The sequence below is a fragment of the Oryctolagus cuniculus genome, chromosome 2 (genome assembly GCF_051225735.1).
Source record: "Oryctolagus cuniculus isolate XC-2025 breed Fujian yellow rabbit chromosome 2, ASM5122573v1, whole genome shotgun sequence".
NCBI lineage: Eukaryota > Metazoa > Chordata > Mammalia > Lagomorpha > Leporidae > Oryctolagus > Oryctolagus cuniculus.
In genome coordinates, this window is record NC_142868.1 from 196,449,068 (window position 1) to 196,470,592 (window position 21,525).

Below are 21,525 nucleotides of genomic sequence, written 5' to 3' on the forward strand. Positions count from 1 at the left end.
TCTTCTGCTGCTTTCCCAGGCACGTTAGCAGGAAGCTGGATCGGAAGTGGAGCAGCCTGGACCTGAACTGGCGCCCAAATGGGATGCTGGTGTCCCAAGTGATGACTTTACCCGTTATGCCACATAACATAAAGTGAATTGACTGACCTGTATTGCTACTATAACTTGTCCATGGACTCAGGTTACTTCTTAGGCATCCACTAGTTTGCTTTTAATTAATTTTAATTAATTAATTTTTTGAAGGATTTATTTATATGCTTGAAAGGATTACAGACAGAAAGGGAGAGACAGAGAAAGAGATAGATCTTCCATCCTGTTTCACTCCCCAAATGGCCACAATGACCAGGGCTGGCCCAGGCCGAAACCAGGAGCCAGGAGTTTCATCCAGGTTTCCCAGGTTGGGGCAGGGGTCCAAAGACTGTTTTCCCAGTTGCATGAGCAGGGAGCTGAATTAGAAGTAGAGTAGTCAGGACTTGAACTGGTGTCCATATGGAGTGCTGGTGCTGCAAGCAGTGGCTTAACCTGCTACACCTCAACGCTGGCCCCATAATATAATTAATTTTTAAAAAGACTGTTTTATTTTTCTTTTTTAACTTGAAGGGCAGAGTGATAGAGGCAGAGGGAGAGAGCTTCTATCTGGTGGTTCAGGGAGGGAGACGTCTTCATTTCCTGGTTCACTCCCCAAAGGTCTGTAACAGCTGGGGCTGAGCCAGAAGCCAGAAGCTGCATTTAGATGGAGGGCTGGAACCCAGGTACCTGACCCTTCATCTGCTGCCTCCTAGGGCACACATTGGCATGAAACTGGATCAGAAACAGAGGCCAGGGGCCAGTGCCATGGTGCAGTAGGTTAATCTTGTGCCTGCGGCGCTGGCTGTCCCTCTTCCAGTCCAGCTCTCTGCTATGGCCTGGGAAAGCAATGGAAGATGGCCCAAGTCCTTGGGGCCCTGCACGTCGGAGACCAGGAAGAAGCTCCTGGCTCCTGGCTTCGGATCGGCGCAGCTCCGGCTGTTGCGGCTATCTGGGGAATGAATCAACAGAAGGAAGACCTTTCTCTCTGTCTCTCCCTCCCACTGTCTGTAACACTAACTCTCAAATAAAATAAATAAAATCTTAAAAAAAAAAAGAAAGAAAAAGAGGCCAGTCTTGATCCCAGTCATTGCAGTCTGGGATGCTGGTGCCCCACATGGCAGCCTAACCTGGTGTGCCACAGTGTCTGCCCCAAAACCATGCTTTTAAGGTTAGCGGTTTGGTTTCTGCTGCTCTGCTGTCCTTCCTATAGAGTCAGTTTGATGGCGTCTTTGCACCAAACTGCTTAAGGTAAAGAATAGAACAGTCTTTTCTATAACAAGTGGACATATTGGAATAGCAGTGTTTTTGTCCTTTAGGTGCCAGAAACCAGTGACAGGATGCACACGCATAGCGGTTCATAATAGAATATGCTGAGTTATATTTGTCTGTAGTCAAGTTAGCTAACATTTTTATTAAGTATATTCTGTATTCTAAGTATTTGTAATCATGATCCCATTTTATCTTTGCTGTAACTCTGTGAGATTCTTATATAGACAAAGTCACTGACGTCTAGAGGAATAGTTTGCCACATAGTTCATAAGTAGTTAAGACTTGGTCCAGATTTGTTGACATTTAAATCCATGTCTTTCAACATTGTTCTGTTCACTGTGACAATGATGAATAGCTACTGTATCTGACTGTTAAAGTATCTACTCGTCTACACTGGATATAGGAAAGGAATAATGGATGGTCTACAGAGATGCCGGAGGAAATTGGAATAACTCAGAAAGACATTGTTAAAGGAAGATCAGTGGAAAACTGCTATCTAAAGTAACACCGTATTTGTGATACTTTGTAACAGATTTATTTATTTGACAGCATTACGGAGAGAGCATGGGAGAGAGAACGGGACAGGTATTACATCTGCACTGGTTCACACCCCTGTTAGGGCTGGACCAAGCTGAAGCCAGGAGCCAGGAGCTTTATCCTGGTCTCCCTCATGGGTGGCAGGAACCCAAGCACTTGGGCCATCTTCTACTGCTTTTCCCAGGCCATTAGCAGGGAACTGGATCGGAAGCGGAGTGGCCGGGACACAAACTGGTGCCCATATGGGATGCTGGCATCACAGGTGGCAGCTTTACCTGCTGTGCCACAGAGCCAGCTCCCCTGCTGATGGATTTTGATAGCGTTGTGTAGACGGATATTTGGCATGAATACTTTCTTAGTTGGCTTTGTAGATTAAATTATGTCAAATGGGTGGTTCCCAGCTCTTGTGTTATGAGCCAGTAACTGATGTATCAAAGCAATTTAAATGAATTTCAGGCATTATAAACTGGAGCAGTTAGCCAAAATATTCATTACTAGCCAAAGTTTCACAAGTATTAGATAGATAGAGGAGTGACTTTGTTGAATTTCTCTAACTGAACACGAATTTAGCATTGTACCGACCACTGAGCACCCACAAATGTTCCTGAGGGAGCTGGTGCTCTAGGCGCTGCCAGTGCTGAGAGGTACTGGGCGGGGGTGCGGCGTGCGGGGCAGGAAGCAGTTCTGTGTCACCAAAAATGAAATCAATCAACATTCTTCTCATACTCCAAAATCATCTTATGACTTTGTTGTGTAACTTTCTGTTTATTTGAAGGAATAGTGTTTTCCTTAGTTATCCATGTAAATATTGCTGGCTTAAATACTTAAATATTAAACTGTCTTCTACTAGATGTCTTCTAGCCTCTGTTTGGAGCTGTGCAGGATTCTTAAATTATTCTTATCATTGTTGGAGTCAACCATAAGAAATGACATTGCATAAATTAGTTGACTTCCAATGTTGTGTGAATTGCCTTCTCAAATGAAGTTAAGAAACATTCAAATTTGATTTTTTTCATAGCATAAGTAAAGATTCAAAGATAGCTTAAATGTATTAGAACAGAGTTTAATACCTTAGTAATTTCTTTTTAACAGTATTGTTAACTTTTTTTAAATGAACATTGTTGAATGTCATTTGCTTTGGGGTGACCTGCTAATTCAGCACGAATTAATTAAAAAATCTGTCTGCTGTGAAAGGGATTTCAAGTTTTAAGACTAGCAATACTTATTTCCTAATCTTCCGCTTACACTTAGGTTTTCATATTGTTTCCAGTGCCTTTATAATACTAAAATCAAGGGAACTGTTATTTCCAGCTTAGCAACTTAATGTAAAAGCTAGCTGGAACTGTGATTTTTGTCATCATTTACATGCCTCCCTTGCATTTAAGATTCTCTCCAAAAAAAGTTACAGTGCATCAAAATACTTGAATTTCAATACATTTTAAAATAAGTGATATTAACATAATAACTTTTGTAAGTTTAATTTGGTTAAACAGTTTTCATTCTGGGTAGTTATCTGATTTTTTTTCTACTTCTATCAAGTACTAAGTTGGGATATTTAAGTTTCCAGTAAGAAAATAAAATATTAAAGAATATGGGAATGCTAATAGGTAGCCTTATTTGGTCATCACAGATTGAATACATATATAGAAGTATTAGATTGTACCCCAAAAGTACATAATTTAAAATAATAATACAATCTTTTAAAAATTTCAGCTGAGATTTATGATTTTGTCTGTTTCTTTTTTTAGTTTTATCAGTTTTACTCCTGAGTTTTCAAGCTTAACTATTAAAGTATACTTAGAATTGTTATACCTTCCTCATGAATTACCTTTTTATCTAAATCACCCTCTGTAAATCTTGTAATACTCTGCTTTGAGGTTACTTTATTGGCATATTGTTATGCCAATTTTCTTATCCTTGCTGCTTGCATGGTATATTTTTTCCATCTTTTTATTTTCAACTTGTCTTATATTTAAACTATATAAATTTAGATCTTGCTTTTTAATCAGTTTTGGAGATTTCTGTTTATTGTAATGTTTAGTCCATTTATGGCTACACATGTTTTAAATTTATTAAAATAGTCTTGGAGACCCTAGAGTCTGTTCATTTTCATCTAGGTGTTTTAGTCTTTACTCTTCGGATTGGTTTATAGTCTAATTCACTGACTTACATTCTGTCTCCATTCTCTTAAGTCTTCCCATAAATTTTTCATTTCTGTTATTGTATTCTTCAGGATTTCCAAGTGGCTTTCTATAGTTTCTGTTTCTTGGTTGATGTTAACTTGTGTCCATTCATTAAGATTATGTTTTTCTTCAGTTCTTTCAGTATACTTGTAAGAGCTATTTATGTTAGCTACGTCGAACATCTTTTGGGGTCATTTGGGGTCATTATCTGTTAACTGCTTATTTCCTATGATTCACATTTTCCATTTTGCCTGTGTAAATTTTTAAATTATTTCCTGACTCTGGTGAGTGTATGGTAGAGATTCTGGATTTTGTCATTTTTCTCTGAAGAGTGTTGATCCTTATTTTAGTAAGTTGCTCGGTTTTTTGACGGGCACCCTTTCCTTGTGCAAGCTTAGAGAGTTTTACACTTTGTAATGGTGAATGTGCAGAAAGACCAAAGTTTTTTTCAAGTCCTTTTAACTTAGTGAGATTCAGCCTTCGGGCTCTTCTCCTCCTGTGTGTTTTAGGCTGGGATGAGGCTTGGTTTGGCAGTGCTAGAGTAGACCTTAACTCCAGAACGTGGTTCTAGGATGAGTCGGCTGAGTGCGAGTTGGGTGGATTTCTGTTCTCTCAAAGATTAGATTCTTGTGCCATTTATTTCACAAAGCCTGAAAACTGTTGTGTCATGTATTTTGCCCTTTTGATGATTGTTTACATTGGGAGGGCTGGCTGTTACCAACCATTCCAACATAGCCACAAAGGCACGATCCTGAGTGATGAACTTTGTATTTAGTGTGCCATACTTCTGAAATGTCTTCTGTTAATGATTTGTGCAAGTTCATTCAACGGATGAAATCGCTTACCTGACTTGTTTAGGGGGTTGGGAGGAGGGCTTTCTCTATCAAACAGGAATAGCGTTTTCATGATTTTCTAAAATTTTGTTGCATTTTATACAGAATTTGATTTGTAAAGTACGATTCTTCCCTTTCTCTTCTGGGGAAGACCTGGGCATTACTTTGGTTTACCTTATTTTCATAAGTATCATTGATTCTACATGTGGATAATATTTGAAAAATAACTTAAATATCATTTTGAATTTTTCTTAAAACTGGAAATCCATTTTATTAGTCAATTACCAAGGAAAAATATTTTGTAGATCTTAACTCATTCAGATATTTGGTGAGTGTCTATTTTTTTGCCAGTGCTGACGCTGTACTCAGCAAAAGAGATATAATGAATAACAAAACAGTCATGAATACTCCCTGTTCTTGCTGAGTTTACATTCTCTTATGGGAAACAAGAAATAAATACAATAAACAATATTTAAAAAATTACAAATTAGGCCGGCGCCGCGCCGCAGCTTACTAGGCTAATCCTCCGCCTTGCGGCGCCGGCACACCGGGTTCTCGTCCAGGTCGGGGCGCCGGATTCTGTCCCGGTTGCCCCTCTTCCAGGCCAGCTCTCTGCTGTGGCCCGGGAGTGCACTGGAGGATGGCCCAGGTGCTTGGGCCCTGCACCCCATGGGAGACCAGGAGAAGCACCTGGCTCCTGCCATCGGATCAGCACGGTGCACCGGCCGCGGTGGCCATTGGAGGGTGAACCTACGGCAAAGAAAGACCTTTCTCTCTGTCTCTCTCTCTCTCACTGTCCACTCTGCCTATCAAAAAAAAAAAATTACAAATTATGGTCTCTACCAGGAAGAAAGCAAGTGGGGTTCTGAGAAGAGACAGTGTGTTCTGAGAAATCCTCCCAGAGCTGTGCATCTCAGCTGTGCAGGTGATGGGCTAGTGTTGTTGGAGGAGCGGTCCAGTCAGCACTGTGCTGGCTTTTCTGATGCCCTCCCAGTGCCTGTTAAGATCCTGGGGAAAGATGTGGTAATTTAGAGGACCTGGAAGAAGACGAGTGTGCCTGAAATATGAACAAGAAACGATGATGATTTGTGTCGAGACAGTAGACACAGGCTGCTTCAGCTAGGGTCTCATAGACTGTACTTGGGAGCTCGGTTTCCTCTTAGCCCATGTCCTCCAGCCCAGAGGAGGTGACCCAAAGCTGGCACACTTCTGAGTCAGAAGGAATACAGATGGGTGGGACACAAGGGTGATGGATGTCTGGCCTGCTGAGAAGTCACCCTAATTGTGGGATGACATATGTAGAAACATACGATATCCATACATTTTAGATGTCGACTATCTGTACATCCTGGCTCTACGGAGTATCTACTGAGGCAAGTTAACTTCTGTTCCTCACATTGTCCATTAACAGGGAAATAATACGACGTGGATCTGTGGTGAAGCTCAACCTAGATAATACATGTACCAAAGCATACAGTGCGTTGCTGCTGTCACCCACTGGGAGTAGGGGTGCCATTGGGCACAGTAGTTAGGTCACCCACGTTCCCTTATGGAGTGCTGATTCAGGTCTTAGCTCCTCCACTTCTGAACGGACTTCCAGTTAATGCACACCCTGGGGAGGCAGCAGGTTATGCCTTCAAAGACTTGGGTCCCTGCCACCCAACTTCTGGGCTCCTGGCTTTGACCTATCCAGTCCTGGCCATTGTGGGCATTTGGACAGTAGACCAAATCTGTCTCTTCCTTTCAAATGCAATAAAAAAAATGAATAAAAATTTAAAGACATAGAAAGTGCCTAGCACATACTAAGTGTGAATTACATTCATTTTTTCAGCAAATTTTAAAATTTTTTTGTATTTTAATTTCGATTAGTTTTTAACAGATTCAGTGTGATCTGCAGATACAATTCTGAGAACACAGTGACACTTCCTCCTCCCTCTCTACCCCCTACCCTCTTTCCTTCTCTCTTTTTTTTTTTTCAGTTTTTGAGACAACATATTTTAAAATTATATTACAGAGAAATGGTTTAATACTTCACCAAATAGAAAGTTTAACAAGTAAAAAGCTGCCGGCGCCGTGGCTCAATAGGCTAATCCTCCACCTGCGGCGCCGGCACACCAGGTTCTAGTCCCGGTTGGGGCACCGGATTCTGTCCTGGTTGCCCCTCTTCCAGGCCAGCTCTCTGCTGTGGCCCGGGAGTGCAGTGGAGGATGGCCCAAGTGTTTGGGCCCCACACCTGCATGGGAGACCAGGGGAAGCTCCTGGCTTCTCACTTGGGATCAGCGCGGTGCACTGGCCTTGGCAGCCATTGGAGGGTGAACCAACGGCAAAGGAAGACCTCTCTCTCTCTCTCTGTCCACTCTGCCTGTCAAAAAACAAACAAAAAAAAGACCCTAATTTAGTGGGAATATTGACAACAGCTATAAAAATAATTGAATGGAAAAATGACCATTTTACCCATATACAGTAAATTTTAAAGTAATCACACATCATTAAAACTGTACTAGTGGCCAGCGCCGCGGCTCACTAGGCTAATCCTCCGCCTTGCGGTGCCGGCACACCGGGTTCTAGTCCCGGTCGGGGCGCCGGATTCTGTCCCGGTTGCCCCTCTTCCAGGCCAGCTCTCTGCTGTGGCCAGGGAGTGCAGTGGAGGATGGCCCAGGTGCTTGGGCCCTGCACCCCATGGGAGACCAGGAGAAGCACCTGGCTCCTGGCTCCTGCCATTGGATCAGCGCGGTGCGCCGGCCGCAGCGCGCCGGCCGCGGCGGCCATTGGAGGGTGAACCAACGGCAAAGGAAGACCTTTCTCTCTGTCTCTCTCTCTCACTGTCCACTCTGCCTGTCAAAAAAAAAAAAAAAAAAAAAAAAAACTGTACTAGTATAACTTTTTTTTTTTTGAAGATTTTTTAAATGAGCTCTTTGAGAGGTACAGTTACAGAGAGAGAGAGAGAGAGAGAGAGAGAGAGAGGCACAGAGGAAAGGTCTTCCAACCACTGGTTCACTCCCCAGATGGCCACAGTTGCCGGAGCTGCTCCAATCTGAAGCCAGGAGCCTCCTCCAGGTCTCCCATGAGCCGGATCAGAAGAGGAGCAGCCGGGACTAGAACCGGTTGTTGCCCGGATGAGATGCTGGCAATGCAGGTGGAGGCTTAGCCCAGTACGCCACAGTGCTGGCCCCTAGTATAACATTCTTAACTATTGGTTTGACCAAGTCATAAAACAGAGTTTTACAAAACTGTATTTGTAGCACTTCTGATACACAGACATTTCTTTCTTCTTCTTTATTGTTTTCTGACTTTTAGCTCCCATATACAGGGGAGAACCTGCAGTATTTGTCTTTCTGGGTCCAGCTTATTTCACTCAACATGATGGTATCCAGCTTTGTCTGTTTGGCTGCAGTTGGCAGAATTTCATTCTTTTTCATAGCTAAATAATATTCCATTATTCCATTGTGAAATATATATATATGTATTTATATATATCTATCACATTTTCTCTATTCATCTGATTATGGACACTTTGGTTGATTCCAAGTTTTGGCTGTTCACAGAACGGTGCTGCTATGAATATGGTGGTGTAGGTACATTGTGTCCAAGTTTTTTGGGTATAAACCCAGTAGTGGGATTGCTGGATCATATGGCAACTCTATTTCCAGTTTTTTTTTAAGAAATCTCCAAATGGTTTTCCATTGTGGCTGGACTGATTTACATTCCCACCAACAGTGTACAGATGTCCCCTTTGTCTGTATCCTGGTTAGCATTTGTTACTCCCTGTGTTGGACTTTAGCCATTCTGACAGGGGTGAGGTGATGTCTCAGTGTGGTTTTGATTTCCAACACCGTTGATTTGATGGTTGGTGTTGGTGAACATTTTTGCATTTGTTTGGGGCCATTTGTATTTCTTCTATTGAGAACTATCTGTTGAAGTCCTTTGCCCGTTTTCCACTGTTGAGTTTTAAGTTGCTGATACGTTAAGGATATCCTTTGTCAGATAAGTAGTTTGCAAACAATTTTCCCCATTCTGTTGGGTGTCTCTTTACTCTGTTGGTCATTTTCTCTGCTGTGCAGTAGCTTCTGAGTTTGAGATAGCCCCGTTTGTTTGGTTTTGCTTTTGTTGCCTGTGCTTCGGGGGTCTTGTCCTACATCAGTGTCCCGGCATGTTTCCCCTACATTTTTGTCCAGCAGCTTTATAGTCTCAGGTCTTAAATTTAGGTCTTTGATCCATCTTGAGTTGATTTTTGTGTATGGTGAAAGGTACAGATCTAATTTCATTCTTCTACATACATACACACAGTTTTGCTAGCACCATTGTTGAAGAGATTGTCCTGGCTCCACTGTATGGTCTGAGCACCTTTGTCATAAATCAGTTGGCTGTATGTATGTGTATTAACTTCTGGGCTCTTTTTCAACAAATATTTATTGAAAGGTTATTATGTGCCAGGTATTATACTAGACACTAGGAAATAAACGGTGAACAAAATGGGAAAATCCTTGCATTTGTTGGATTTAAATTCTAGTTCTGAGATATAGTTGATAAAATAAGTTAAAAAAAAAAAATCAGATGCCACCTGCGGTGCTGACATCCCATATAGGCGCCTGTTCTAGTCCCGGCTGCTCCTCTTCCAACCCAGCTCTCTGCTATGGCCTGGGAAAGCAGTAGAAGACGGCCCAGGTCCTTGGACCCCTGCACCCACGTGGGAGTCCTGGAAGAAGCTCCTGGCTCCTGGCTCCAGATCGGCACAGTTGCGGCCATAGCAGCCGTTTGGGGAGTGAACCAACGGATGGAAGACTTTTCTCTTTGTCTCTTCCTCTCACTGTCTGTAACTCTACCTCTCCATAAATAAATAAAATCAAAGTCAGAGCAGGCTTTCCGAGAGGGCTGCATTGAGTAGGGATTTGATGTGAGAGCTGGAGCCCAGCTGGAGGAAGTGGTTCTAGGCAGAAGGAGCAGGACATCAGCTGTGCAGTGGGAAGCTTTTGGGGGGTTTTAAGCAGACTGACTGGAAGTGGTTTATGTGTTAGCATTACCACTAGACGAGGTAGGTGAGAGTGAAGGCAGGGAACGTTGTTGAGGCTCTTGCTGATCATTGGAATGAAGGAGGGCAGCCCAGGGTGGTAGCAGTGGAGGTAGAAATGGTTGGGTTCTGACATGATTTGCTGATAAATTGGGTTTGCTGTTTGAGAGAAGAGTTGCCAGAGGTTTTTTTTTTTTTTTTTTAGCCAGAGTATTTGGGAGCATGAAGCTGCAGGGAAGACTGAAGGAGAAATAAATACAAGGGTGAACTTAGGAGTTTCTGTTTATACTTATCCTGCTAGGATAAGTATAAATGTTAGCAGTTGTTACTACTATTAGTTATCCAATAAATGCTAACTATTATAATCATCCATTAAATATTTATTAGCTCTTTGGTAAACAGTTTGCTATGTTCTGGGAATTAAAATGATGGCCAAAAATAGACACGGTTGTAGCCTTTATGGAATTTTCTGTCTAATGGGGATAGATGGGAGTTGCGCAAATAACCATAATGTTGGTAGTTAGTTTTGTCTTTTTTCAAAAAATAATCTGTTCATGAGGTCCCTAGGAAGAAATGAGTGATTTAAAATCATAGGTATCCCTTGACATTTCAGACTACTTAAATTTTTCCCATTAGACATATCTTATAAGGTTATATCTTAACAATATATATATTTTAAAATTTGCATATTTATTTGAGAGCCAGCTGGAGGGAGAGACAGACAGTCTCTAGCCTGCTGGTTCATTCCCCAAATGCTCACAATGAGCTGGTCTGGATTGGACTAGGCTGCATCAGCCAGCCTGAAACCAGGATCCTGGGACTCAGTCAGGTTTTTCGTATGAGTGGCAGGGACCCAGCTTGTTGAGCCATCAGCACTGCCTTCCAGGGTCTGCCTTGTCAGGAAGCTGGAGTCAAGTGCCAGAGGAGGAGAACAAACGCAAGCGCTCTGATGAGAGATGCAGGAATCGTAATTTCCCTGCCAAATCCCTACTTCTGACTGGTTAATGTACACACGGGAATGAAGTTGAATGAAGTTAGCTGTCTTTGGCTGAGATAGTTGTATATTGAACCTAGGTATTGTATATTTCATACAAATTACAGTAGTAATAATTTTTATGTTTTTAAAATATCAACAGGTTCGTCATAAGGCATCACAGAAGGTTTATGCCATGAAGCTTCTTAGTAAGTTTGAAATGATAAAAAGATCAGATTCTGCTTTTTTTTGGGAAGAAAGAGATATTATGGCCTTTGCCAACAGTCCCTGGGTGGTTCAGGTAAGCATATTCACTTTCATAAGCTCAATTCCTTTTTCTGTAAGTGCTTATTAGTCGCAAGAGTTGATTTTGTGTGCCAGAGTTCTGTGCCTCATTCACACAGTAGTAATGCAGTTATTTTTATAAGCTCTCATTCAGTATGCTTGTTTATTGTTCTTAAACAGTATATTCACCTACACAGGACATGTAGTCATTACTTAAATTGTATGAATGCAAATATTACTACAACTTTCTCTTTTTTAGTTCTTTTAAAAGAATTGGTTTATCACCAGTATATCGTTGCTTCCGGCCCACATTTTCTAATGATTACATAGTAGGAACACAGTAAATTCTTTTAATCATTCACAAGGATGTATACATACTGATATTGTTAGTTTATGTTACTGGGAACGGCGCATGGTGTAGCAGGTTAAGCCATTGTCTGCGGACCTGACATCCCATAGGGCACCGGTTCAAGTCCTGGCTTCTCCACTTCCGATCCAGCTCCATACTAATGTATATGGGAAAGCAGTGGAAGATGGCTCAAGTACTGGAGCCCCTGCACCACATGAAAGACCTAGAAGAGGCTCTTAGCTTGGGATCGGCCCAGCTCCAGGCTTTGTGGCCATCTGGGGAGTGAACCCGCAGATAGAAGCTCTCTCTGTCTCCTCCATACTCCCTTTCCCTCTCCCTCTCTCTGCAACTCTGCCTTTCAAATAAATAAAAGCAAATCTTAAAAAAGAAAAGTTTGTTACATTGATTAACCTGTCCGTAAAAAAAAAAAATCAAAAAACAAAAACAAAAAAAACTTTCTACAATAAACACTTTAAAAATTCTTCTACAGTCTTTCATATGTTACCTATAATGTGAGACATTATTAATATTCCTAATTCTACTACTTTTTTGGCTATGGATTAAGAAATTTATGGGTCTGTGTTATCTCCTCAATTATATATCTCTTACTAGTTTTGCTGCTTTAGATTATTTTAATATCAAGATTTTCAAATACTAGTATTTAAGTCTACAAGCATTTTTGACTAAAAGTCATGAATAAGATTATGTTATATACCAATGAATGTTTAGGATGTTTAAGTAATATGAGAATTTGATGCCCTGCTTTAAAAAGCAACTTAAAGGTTAACAAATTGCCATATTAATATTTATGTCATTTAAAAGCTCATTACAGTTGCTTTTCTTATGAGGTTGTACCTCCGTCTCCCCACCATTATTTTATGTAGCCAGTGAATAGAAATTCTGATGCGGGGCTGGTGCTGTGGCTCAGTGGGTTAACACCCTGGCCTGAAGCGCCGGCATCCCATATGGGCACTGGTTCGAGACCCGGCTGCTCCACTTCCAATCCAGCTCTCTGCTATGGCCTGGGAAAGCAGTAGAAGATGGTCCAAGTCCTTGGGCCCCTGCACCTGTGTGGGAGACCCAGAAGAAGCTCCTGGCTCCTGGCTTCGGATCAGCACAGCTCCAGCCATTGCGGGTATCTGGGGAGTGAACCATCGGATGGAAGATCTCTCTCTCTCTCTCTTTCTCTCTCTCTCTCTCTCTCAGCTTCTCCTCTCTCTAACTCTGACTTTCCAATAAATAAATAAATCTATAAAAAAAAGAAATTCTGATGTGTGCAGTTAAAATTAAAATTTTTGTAGCAGTAGTATACCGTGCTATTTTACTTGATTAAATACGTATTGGGCCTGGCGCTATGGCATAGTGGGCTAAGCCTTCACCTGCAGCACCAGAATCCCATATGGGCACTGGTTCAAGTCCCAGCTGCTCCACTTCTGATTGCACTCTCTGCCAGGGCCTAGGAAAGCAGTGGAAGATGGCCCAATGCTTGGGCCCCTGCACCCATGTAGGAGACCCGGAAGAAGCTCGTGGCTTCGGATTGACCCAGCTCTGGCCATTGCAGAGTTTGGAGAGTGAACCAGAGACTGGAAGGATCTCTTTCTCTCTGCCTTTTGAATAAATCTTTAAAAAAATTAAAAATTATTTTTCCAGTATTAGGTTTAAATTAACTTTCATAGTAGTCGATTCATTGTTGTTTCTAGTTAATCATTTTATAAATGGGCACTGTTAAGTAGCTGAGCAACCAACACAACAGTTGAAATAGAGATTTCAGTACAATACAGTTGAAAGTGATTCAGATGTAGCCCCGATTTCACGTTTATCTGACTTGATAAAGGACATGCCATTTATTATATTTAGATTTCTATATATGAAATGTTTAACTTTTTAAGAAAACTTATCAAAGTAATAGACTTATTTTTATTGTTTATTCAGTGATTTTAATACATCCACAGATTTGTGCAGCCATCACCACTACCTAATTTTAGAACATTTTTATCACCTCCAAAAACCCTTCAACCATTCAGCAATTACTCCTCAGTCCCCCCTTAGCCCAGTCCCTGTCACTGCTGATCTACTTCTGTCTCTGTAGATTTGCCTGTTTTAGACAGGTCACATAGATGAGAAAATGCAATATGAGGTCTTTTGTGACATCTTTCACTTGGGATGATGGTGTCTACATTCTTCCATGTTTTATTATGTGCTACACTTCCTTATTATGGCTGAATAATATTCTGTGGTAGGGATATATCATATTTTGTTCATTACACACGTAATGGACATTTGGATGGTTTCTAATTTTTGGCTATTGTGAGTAATGCTACTAGGGACAGTCTTTCATAGTTTGGTCATATGTTCGCACTTTTAATGAGTTTTCTTGCAGTGAAATTAATAGTTATAGGTTATGCCCATAATAAATTTTAGTGGATTATTTTGAACAGTTTTCCGAACCTCAGCTCTTATATTTTAATTCAGTATTTAATTATGTGAATGCTTCCGTAATTTGTTGTTATTGTTCTCTTGTGGAAATAGTACTTTCCATTTTTCTTATATATAAATTATGCAATATAGGGTGAGCCTTTGGCATAGTGGTTAAGACACCACTTGAGGTACCTGCATCCCATACTGGGACTGCCCAGGTTCAAGTTTGGCTCTGCCCTTGTTCCCTCTTCTTGCTACCATGCATTGTGGGCAGCAGCAAGTGATGGCTCAGGTAGTTGGGTTCCTGCTTCCTGGCCCCAGCCTGGCCTATCCCTGGCTGTCGCAGGCATTTAGAAGATGGGAATGCTCTGCTGTCTCTCTTCTCCTCCCCCTCCCCCCCCTCCTTCCCTCTCCCTCTCCCCTCCTCTGTCTTTCAAGTAAGTCAAAATTAAAAAACAAAACAAAAAGCCAACACGCTATAGTATAAGTCACTGACCCACCTGTATTTCCTAGATATGTTCTAAGTATGGTTTTGAATTCAGTCTATAAATATTGGCACATTTAAATATTTTTATTCCTTTATTAGTAAAGAGGATTTTTGTCTTTTTTAAGCCATCTGTATATTCAGTTTGTTCTGTTTTCCTAGTGTCATTCTTTTTGTACTCCCTTTTCTTTGTAATTTCATCATGAAAATACATACTAAACACTTTAGCTTTGACTTTTTCTAAAAAAAAAATTATTTTCTTTATTTGAAAGGCATAGTTAGAGAGAGACAAGAAGAGACAGGGAGAGACCTTCCATCTGCTGGTTCACTCCCAAATGGCCACAACTGCCAGGGCTGGGTCAGACTGAAGCCAGGAGCCAGGAGTTTATTCCAGGTCTCCCATCTGGGTGCAGGGGCGCAAGCACTTGGGCCATCTTATGCTGCTTTCCTGGCACAGTAGCAGGGAGCTGGGTTGGATGCCAGTGTTGTGGGCTGTGGCCTAACCACCATGCCACAGTGCTGGCTCCCAGAGAAAGTTCTTTTGCCTTCCATTTCTAGCACTGTAACTAGTTCTTCTATCATCACACATGTATTTCATTCTTAGAATGAAGGTTTTTTTTTTCCTTTATCATCCTACTATTTAATTGGTGTGATACCTTACCCTTTCGTAGATACTGATTTTGTATATTTAAAACCGCCCCCAGTTTTCCTCTTAAGCATTTCTTCTATCTATCTATCTATCTATCTATCTATCTATCTATCTATCTATCTATCTATCTATCTATCTGAAAGAGTTACACAGAGAGAAGGGGAAGCAGAAAGAGAGGGGTCTTCCATCCATTGCTTCACTCCCCAGTTGGCCTCAACGGCCAGAGCTCTGCCGATCTGGAGCCAGGAGCTTCCACTGGGACTCCCACGCAGGTGCAGGGGCCCAAGGACTTGGGCCATCTTCTACTGCTATCCCAGGCCATAGCAGAGAGCTGGATTGGAAGTAGAGCAACGAGGTCTTGAACCAGTGCCCATATGGGATGCCGGCACTGCAGGAGGCAGCTTTACCCGCTAGGCTACAGCGCTGGCCCCCTCTTAAGCATTTCTATGAGTATAATTTAATTTTGTTTCTTGAATTGATTTGTGCTTATGATGGTAGTTATCTCAACTGTTGGTTCTTAGTGTTTTTTTTTTTTTTTTTTTTTTTTTTTTTTTTTTTTTTTTCTATCTTTCCATGTTTACATATGGTTACCTTTTTGGTTTGCTTTGCTTACTCCTAGGAGGGGTGGAACTTATTATTTGGTTGGGTGATATGGATACCTTTTTTTATGAGTTTGTGGTTTCTCTGTCTCTCTTGGGGCCAGTAGCATCCTGGATTGGTGTCTGATTTCTCTGGTCCAATACCAGTGATACAGTCTGAATACAGGTAGCAGTTCCACTTGCTGTAAGAGGATGGAAAAAGGGATAGGAGTTGGCTCTGTTCCAAATGTGGCTACCAATTACTCATTCTGTCCATTGGTGTGGGGCTTATTTCTCCCTGTATTCCTTGAGGCTAGTATCATTTAGATTTTTCTGAACTGCTTCTTGGCCTCTTTTCTGTTATGAGTTCTGTGTAGTTTTAGAAAGCTATTTTTTTAAGGTAGTGAATTTTTTTCTTTTTTACTTTTTAGTATCTTGTATTATGTTTTCCATGAGGGAAAAAATATTTGTTTACCCGTATTTTGATGGTAAGGTTAAAGAAGGTTCCCATATAAAATTTTTTCTGGTGCTTTTTCTTTTCTTTCTTTTTTTAAATTTATTTTTATTTATTTATTTGACAGGCAGAGTGGACAGTGAGAGAGACAGAGAGAAAGGTCCTCCTTTGCTATTGGTTCACCCTCCAATGGCCGCCGCGGCCGGCGCGCTGTGGCTGGTGCACTGCGCTGATCCTAAAGCAGGAGCCAGGTGCTTCTCCTGGTCTCCCATGGGGTGCAGGGCCCAAGCACTTGGGCCATCCTCCACTGCACTCCCTGACCACAGTTTCTGGTGCTTTTTCCATTCAACCTTTCCAGTTTTAAAATACAAGATTTTATATTTTTGACTGTGATTTGATTATAAAATATTTGTCTTACTCAATAGTAATGATAGTTTTTGGATTTTGTTCTGTTTATGGTTTTGGGTTTTTGCTTTTTTAAAAAACAATTTTTCCTTTTGTTTTCCAGCTCTTCTGTGCCTTTCAGGATGACAGGTATCTGTACATGGTAATGGAATACATGCCTGGTGGAGACCTTGTAAACCTGATGAGTAATTATGATGTGCCTGAAAAGTGGGCCAAATTCTATACTGCGGAAGTTGTTCTTGCCCTGGATGCGATACACTCCATGGGCCTGATCCACAGGGACGTGAAGCCTGACAACATGCTACTGGATAAACACGGACATCTCAAATTGGCAGATTTCGGCACGTGTATGAAGATGGATGAAGTAAGTAAACAAGTAAAAAAAGAATGCTAGTTTTTCAGAAACAAAAATGAAATGGATCAAGACTTTATGGTTTTGAATAAAGATAAATTAAGTTTCGTTGTGTAGTGACTCAGGTATGATACAACCAAATGAAGACATTTCCTTTGCTGATCATTCATCAAGCTGTGGAGTGCTTCGTTAATGAGCCCTAGAGAAATAAGAACTTGGCTGTCTTAGTTACTTTCCTCAAAGAATCTGACAGCATTTGTTAGCAATCAACACTGTTTCAAGTATATTATGATCTTTTTGAAACTATAGGGCACAATCTGAAATCAAGGTGCCTGTACCACTGTTGCAGTTTTGTATTTTTCTTTTAGAAGAGGAGGTGAGGAACGTAGCTTATGCTGCTGCCTCCTACCCACCCTCCCTGCGTCAACCCTGTAGAATCAGTTGGGGACATCATCTATCGTTACACTTTACCTGTTGACCAGTTCATACATACTATGATTGATAGGTTCAGTAGTATTAACCTTATACTTATTATCATATTGATTTGTTTTGTTTGCAAAATCTGTTTTGTCCTTTTTTCTCTAAGTGTACTGTAATGCTAGCAGTAATGCTGCATGGCAAGGGGTCGTATTTTATTTCCTTTGTGTTCTCTTGTTGGATCTAGAAGATTACTTGTCTGTGTTAAATGTTATGACTTGTAAACTTTACTTGATAGCAGTGTGTATTGACAGCAGATTGGATCATCTTTTGTATGGTTTTTCATAACCTTCCAGTGTGCTTATGTAGGTAATATAGTTCTTGTCAGTTACATGATCAGGACATTAATTTGAGTTGATTTTCTTTTTTCTTTATCTTAATTTATTCATACCACCTGTGTGACGTTTAGTTCATTGTTATCAGCAATCTATCTTCTTTCATACTCAGATTAGATTTTACTTCATCTAGAAAGTTTGACGTGTTCATTTTTTTTTCAAGATTTATTTATTTGTTTGAAAGTCAGAGTTATAGAGAGGGAGAGACAGAGAGAGAGAGGGAGCTCTTCCATCTACTGGTTCACTCCCCAGAGGGCTGCAACGGCTGGAGCTGAGCCCAATCAAAACCAGGATCCAGGAGCTTCTTCCTGGTCTCCCTCGTGGGTGGAGGGCCTCAAGCACTTGGGGCATCTTCCACTGCTTTCCTAGATGCGTTAGCAGGGAGCTGATGGAAAGTGGAGCAGCCTGGACTTGAACCCGTGCCTTAAGGGATGCTGGTGCTTCAGGTGGCAGCTTCACCCACTGCGCCACAGCACCAGCCCCTGATGTGTTATTCTTAACCTGACTGGTCACTCTTTTAATATCCATAATATTCTCACTTATTCAGAACTTGTGTGTTACTTTAATCAGCTGGGGTGTGTGTGTGTGTGTGTGTGTGTGTGTGTGTGTGTGTTTTCTTGGTCTACTCAGCTAAAATGCAACATCTCTTTACTTTTTGTTCTTTTCAGTAGGGTCTGTTACTATGTTCTGCACCCTGTTGTAGAGTACTTGTTCCTACGCTGCCTCTTACTGTTATTCAGTATATTAAAATATGAAATAATGAATGGTGAAAGTTATCTGTAATGAAAATTAAATACAAAGTCATTTTCTATTGAATCCTAAACTTCTATGTGTTGTGTATATACTGTGTGATGTTTGTGTGCTGCATTTCTTTTTTTTTTTTCTTTTTTTTTTTGACAGGCAGAGTGGACAGTGAGAGAGAGAGACAGAGAGAAAGGTCTTCCTTTTGCCATTGGTTCACCCTCCAATGGCTGCCGCGGCTGGCACGGCGCGCTGATCCGAAGGCAGGAGCCAGGTGCTTCTCCTGGTCTCCCATGGGGTACAGGGCCCAAGTACTTGGGCCATCCTCCACTGCACTCCCGGGCCATAGCAGAGAGCTGGCCTGGAAGAGGGGCAACCAGGACAGAATCCGGTGCTCCGACCGGGACTAGAACCTGGTGTTCCGGCGCCGCTAGGTGGAGGATTAGCCTATTGAGCCGCGGCACCGGCCCACTGCATTTCTATATGTGTGTTCTGATTATAAGTAAACACACTATTAGGGATGCAGTGGGGAGCAGATTAATAAATCACATATTTTTAAGTGGAGTAATGGTGGTTAAAGAAAGAAAGGTAGAGTGTGTGAGAATATGGGGAACAGGACAGAATATGATTACCTATAAAATAATTTTACAAGTATGTAAGCAGATACTAAAATCGTCTATTGCAGTATCTTAGACCTATTTTACTTTGCCTTAACTAATTTTGCCAACTATTTCTTAATAAAAGTTGTGCTGCCTGTTCAGTTGATTGTCACGAGTGGTCTACACTCAGGTCCCATCTGTATTGTATGTTTCCTCCTTTCAGTTTCTTTCTCATTCTCTCTGCTCTCTCTAACAGGCAGCCAGTCAATGCGTTTACACTTGACTTTGCAGAGTATCTGTATAGCATGTATACTGTTGGCTTAATAAAGAATATGTGTCATTTTTTTCACTTTTGTCTATTAGTATTGTTTTCATATCCATCTCTGATAAATGTAAATTAGTTCTTTGCTTCTTACTGCTGCTTAGTATTCCATAATATCTATCAATTTACCTTATTATTATTCCCTGGTGTTGGATTTCTAGGTCACCTCCAACTCCCTGCTACCAATAATACTGTCTTTCACACCCTCACGCATGTGCTGTGTGCATCCTGACAGTTCACATGTGAACCTAGAACTCAGCCCGCTGTGTCGGGGGCAGGAGTCCCCTCATTTTCAGAGTGGTTGTCCGAGTTTAGAACTCTTCTCAGCAGGACATCCGTGTCCCCACAACATCAGTGACCTCCCTGTTGTTCAGCTCTCTAAATGTTGCCAGCCCAGTTGGTGTACAGTAGTGTGTTTTAAGATTGTGTTTATCTGTACTAATGATGACACACTCTTCCTGTCCTTGCCAGTCTTCCTCTTTTGTGAACCACCTGTTGTCTCTTTTTACCTGGTTTAAACTGCTGCTTCTTGGAGTACCTGAATCTTGTGTAACGTGGGTCGTGATTCCACAGATGCTGTGGGTACCTTCCCACCCACTACTCATCTGTGCATAGTTTGATGAGTTAAGATTAAAGTAGAACTCCTTGATATTTATGTAGTTGATTATTTTTGAAATACTGAGCTTTGAAAATGTTGATTGTTTCACCTCAAGCCTCTGTTTTTCTCAAGTGACACTAATAATGGTGACCGTTATTTGAAGAACAGAAGAGTTTATTGAGTTTATAATTTTGTGGTAGTAGTTACTATGAATAGTGCTATTTTAAGAATCAGTCCCGTGCTTTGCCTTTGTTTGATCATGCTGGCTTCAGTGTGATGGCTACACCAATGCCTTTACCAAGGTGCACAGCGCCATTCTTACTCTGCAGACAGAGCTGGCAAATGAGAATATAAGGCCCAGTCCTGCCCTGGAGCTTGGTTTTGCATAGCTTATGTACTACAGCTGATTCATACGTTTTTAGAGGATTATTTTAATAAAGAAAAAATTGTGACAGAGATCCTGTGTGGCCCACAAAGCCGACCATATCTGAGTCTGCTAATCCCTTACCTGCTACACAGACACAGGTGCTTGAATCGTTTTGCCGCTGTCCTGACTCCTTGTAAAACATTATGCCATGGATAAAGGCAAAAATAAAATATAACAATAAAGTTAAAACAAGGACAAAAATAATTTTTATTATCACAGTTAGGATCAATGATATTTCATCCAGTTGTATCACTGATAAATTGTGGCTTATACAGTTTGCTGAATGTTGCAAGTTTTTTCTCAAAAAACATAAGCTTATATGAATGTGAGAGTCACATTGTGGTTTACTAACATCTAGAAGTGTCTCAGAGACAACTGAGAACTATTTAAAATACCTTGCCTTACCTAGATATGTTGGTTTCATCCCTTGCCTGTTATGCATCTCATAGCAACCTTTTCTGCCTTTTAAGGCACAATACACATTCAGAATTTACATTACCTGCAGATAGGTAGATCATTAGATTTTTCATGTAACCATTTGGTTAAATTGAGTCTGTAATGTTTATAAAACAAACTGGTAAATTGTGTATGCTCTTAGCCTTTCTATAGGTGACATTAATTTATATAATATAGGTGTGTGTTTTTTTTTTTTTTTTTAAAGATTTACTTATTTGTTTGAAAGTAGAGTTATGGAGAGGCAGAGGCAGAGAGAGAGAGGTCTTCCCTCTGCTGGTTCATCCCAAATGGTTGCAATAGCCAGAGCTGCACCAATCCAAACCCTGGAGCCTAGAGCTTCTCCCAGGTCTCCCACATGGGTGCAGGGGTCCAAGCACTTGGATCATCTTCCACTGCTTTCCCAGGCCATAGTAGAGAGCTGGATTGGAAGTGGGGCAGCCAAGACTTGAACTGGTGCCCATATGGGACGCCGGCACTGCAGGGGCAGCTGTACCTGCTACACCACAGTGTCGGCTCCATATGAGACTTTGTGATTCCTGGCCTTCATATATGCTGTTTGGTAGTCTTCCTGGCAAATTCTCGGTCATCCTCTGAAGCTCAGTCCAAAGTTTCCTCTCTTGTGAAGGCTCTGTAGCTAGGCTCCTGTGTCTTTTCAACTTGTTCCTTGGTTTTTGACACTACACGATGTTCAAGACTTGTGTTTTCTCCAAGTCCTGGAGTCTGC

The 21,525-nt window shown here is 41.3% G+C and overlaps 1 protein-coding gene across 4 annotated transcripts in view; it reads left to right on the top strand.

Moving 5' to 3' along the window:
• Positions 1-21,525, top strand: part of ROCK2 (Rho associated coiled-coil containing protein kinase 2) — a 150,826-nt gene that overhangs the window by 78,256 nt on the left and 51,045 nt on the right. For all 4 annotated transcript variants that reach the window (XM_051827821.3, XM_051827822.3, XM_089326806.1 and 1 more), the window contains exons 4-5: positions 11,036-11,173; positions 16,598-16,858. In XM_051827821.3, coding sequence (XP_051683781.3) covers positions 11,036-11,173; positions 16,598-16,858 — 399 coding nt within the window. The remainder of the gene's footprint in view (positions 1-11,035; positions 11,174-16,597; positions 16,859-21,525) is intronic.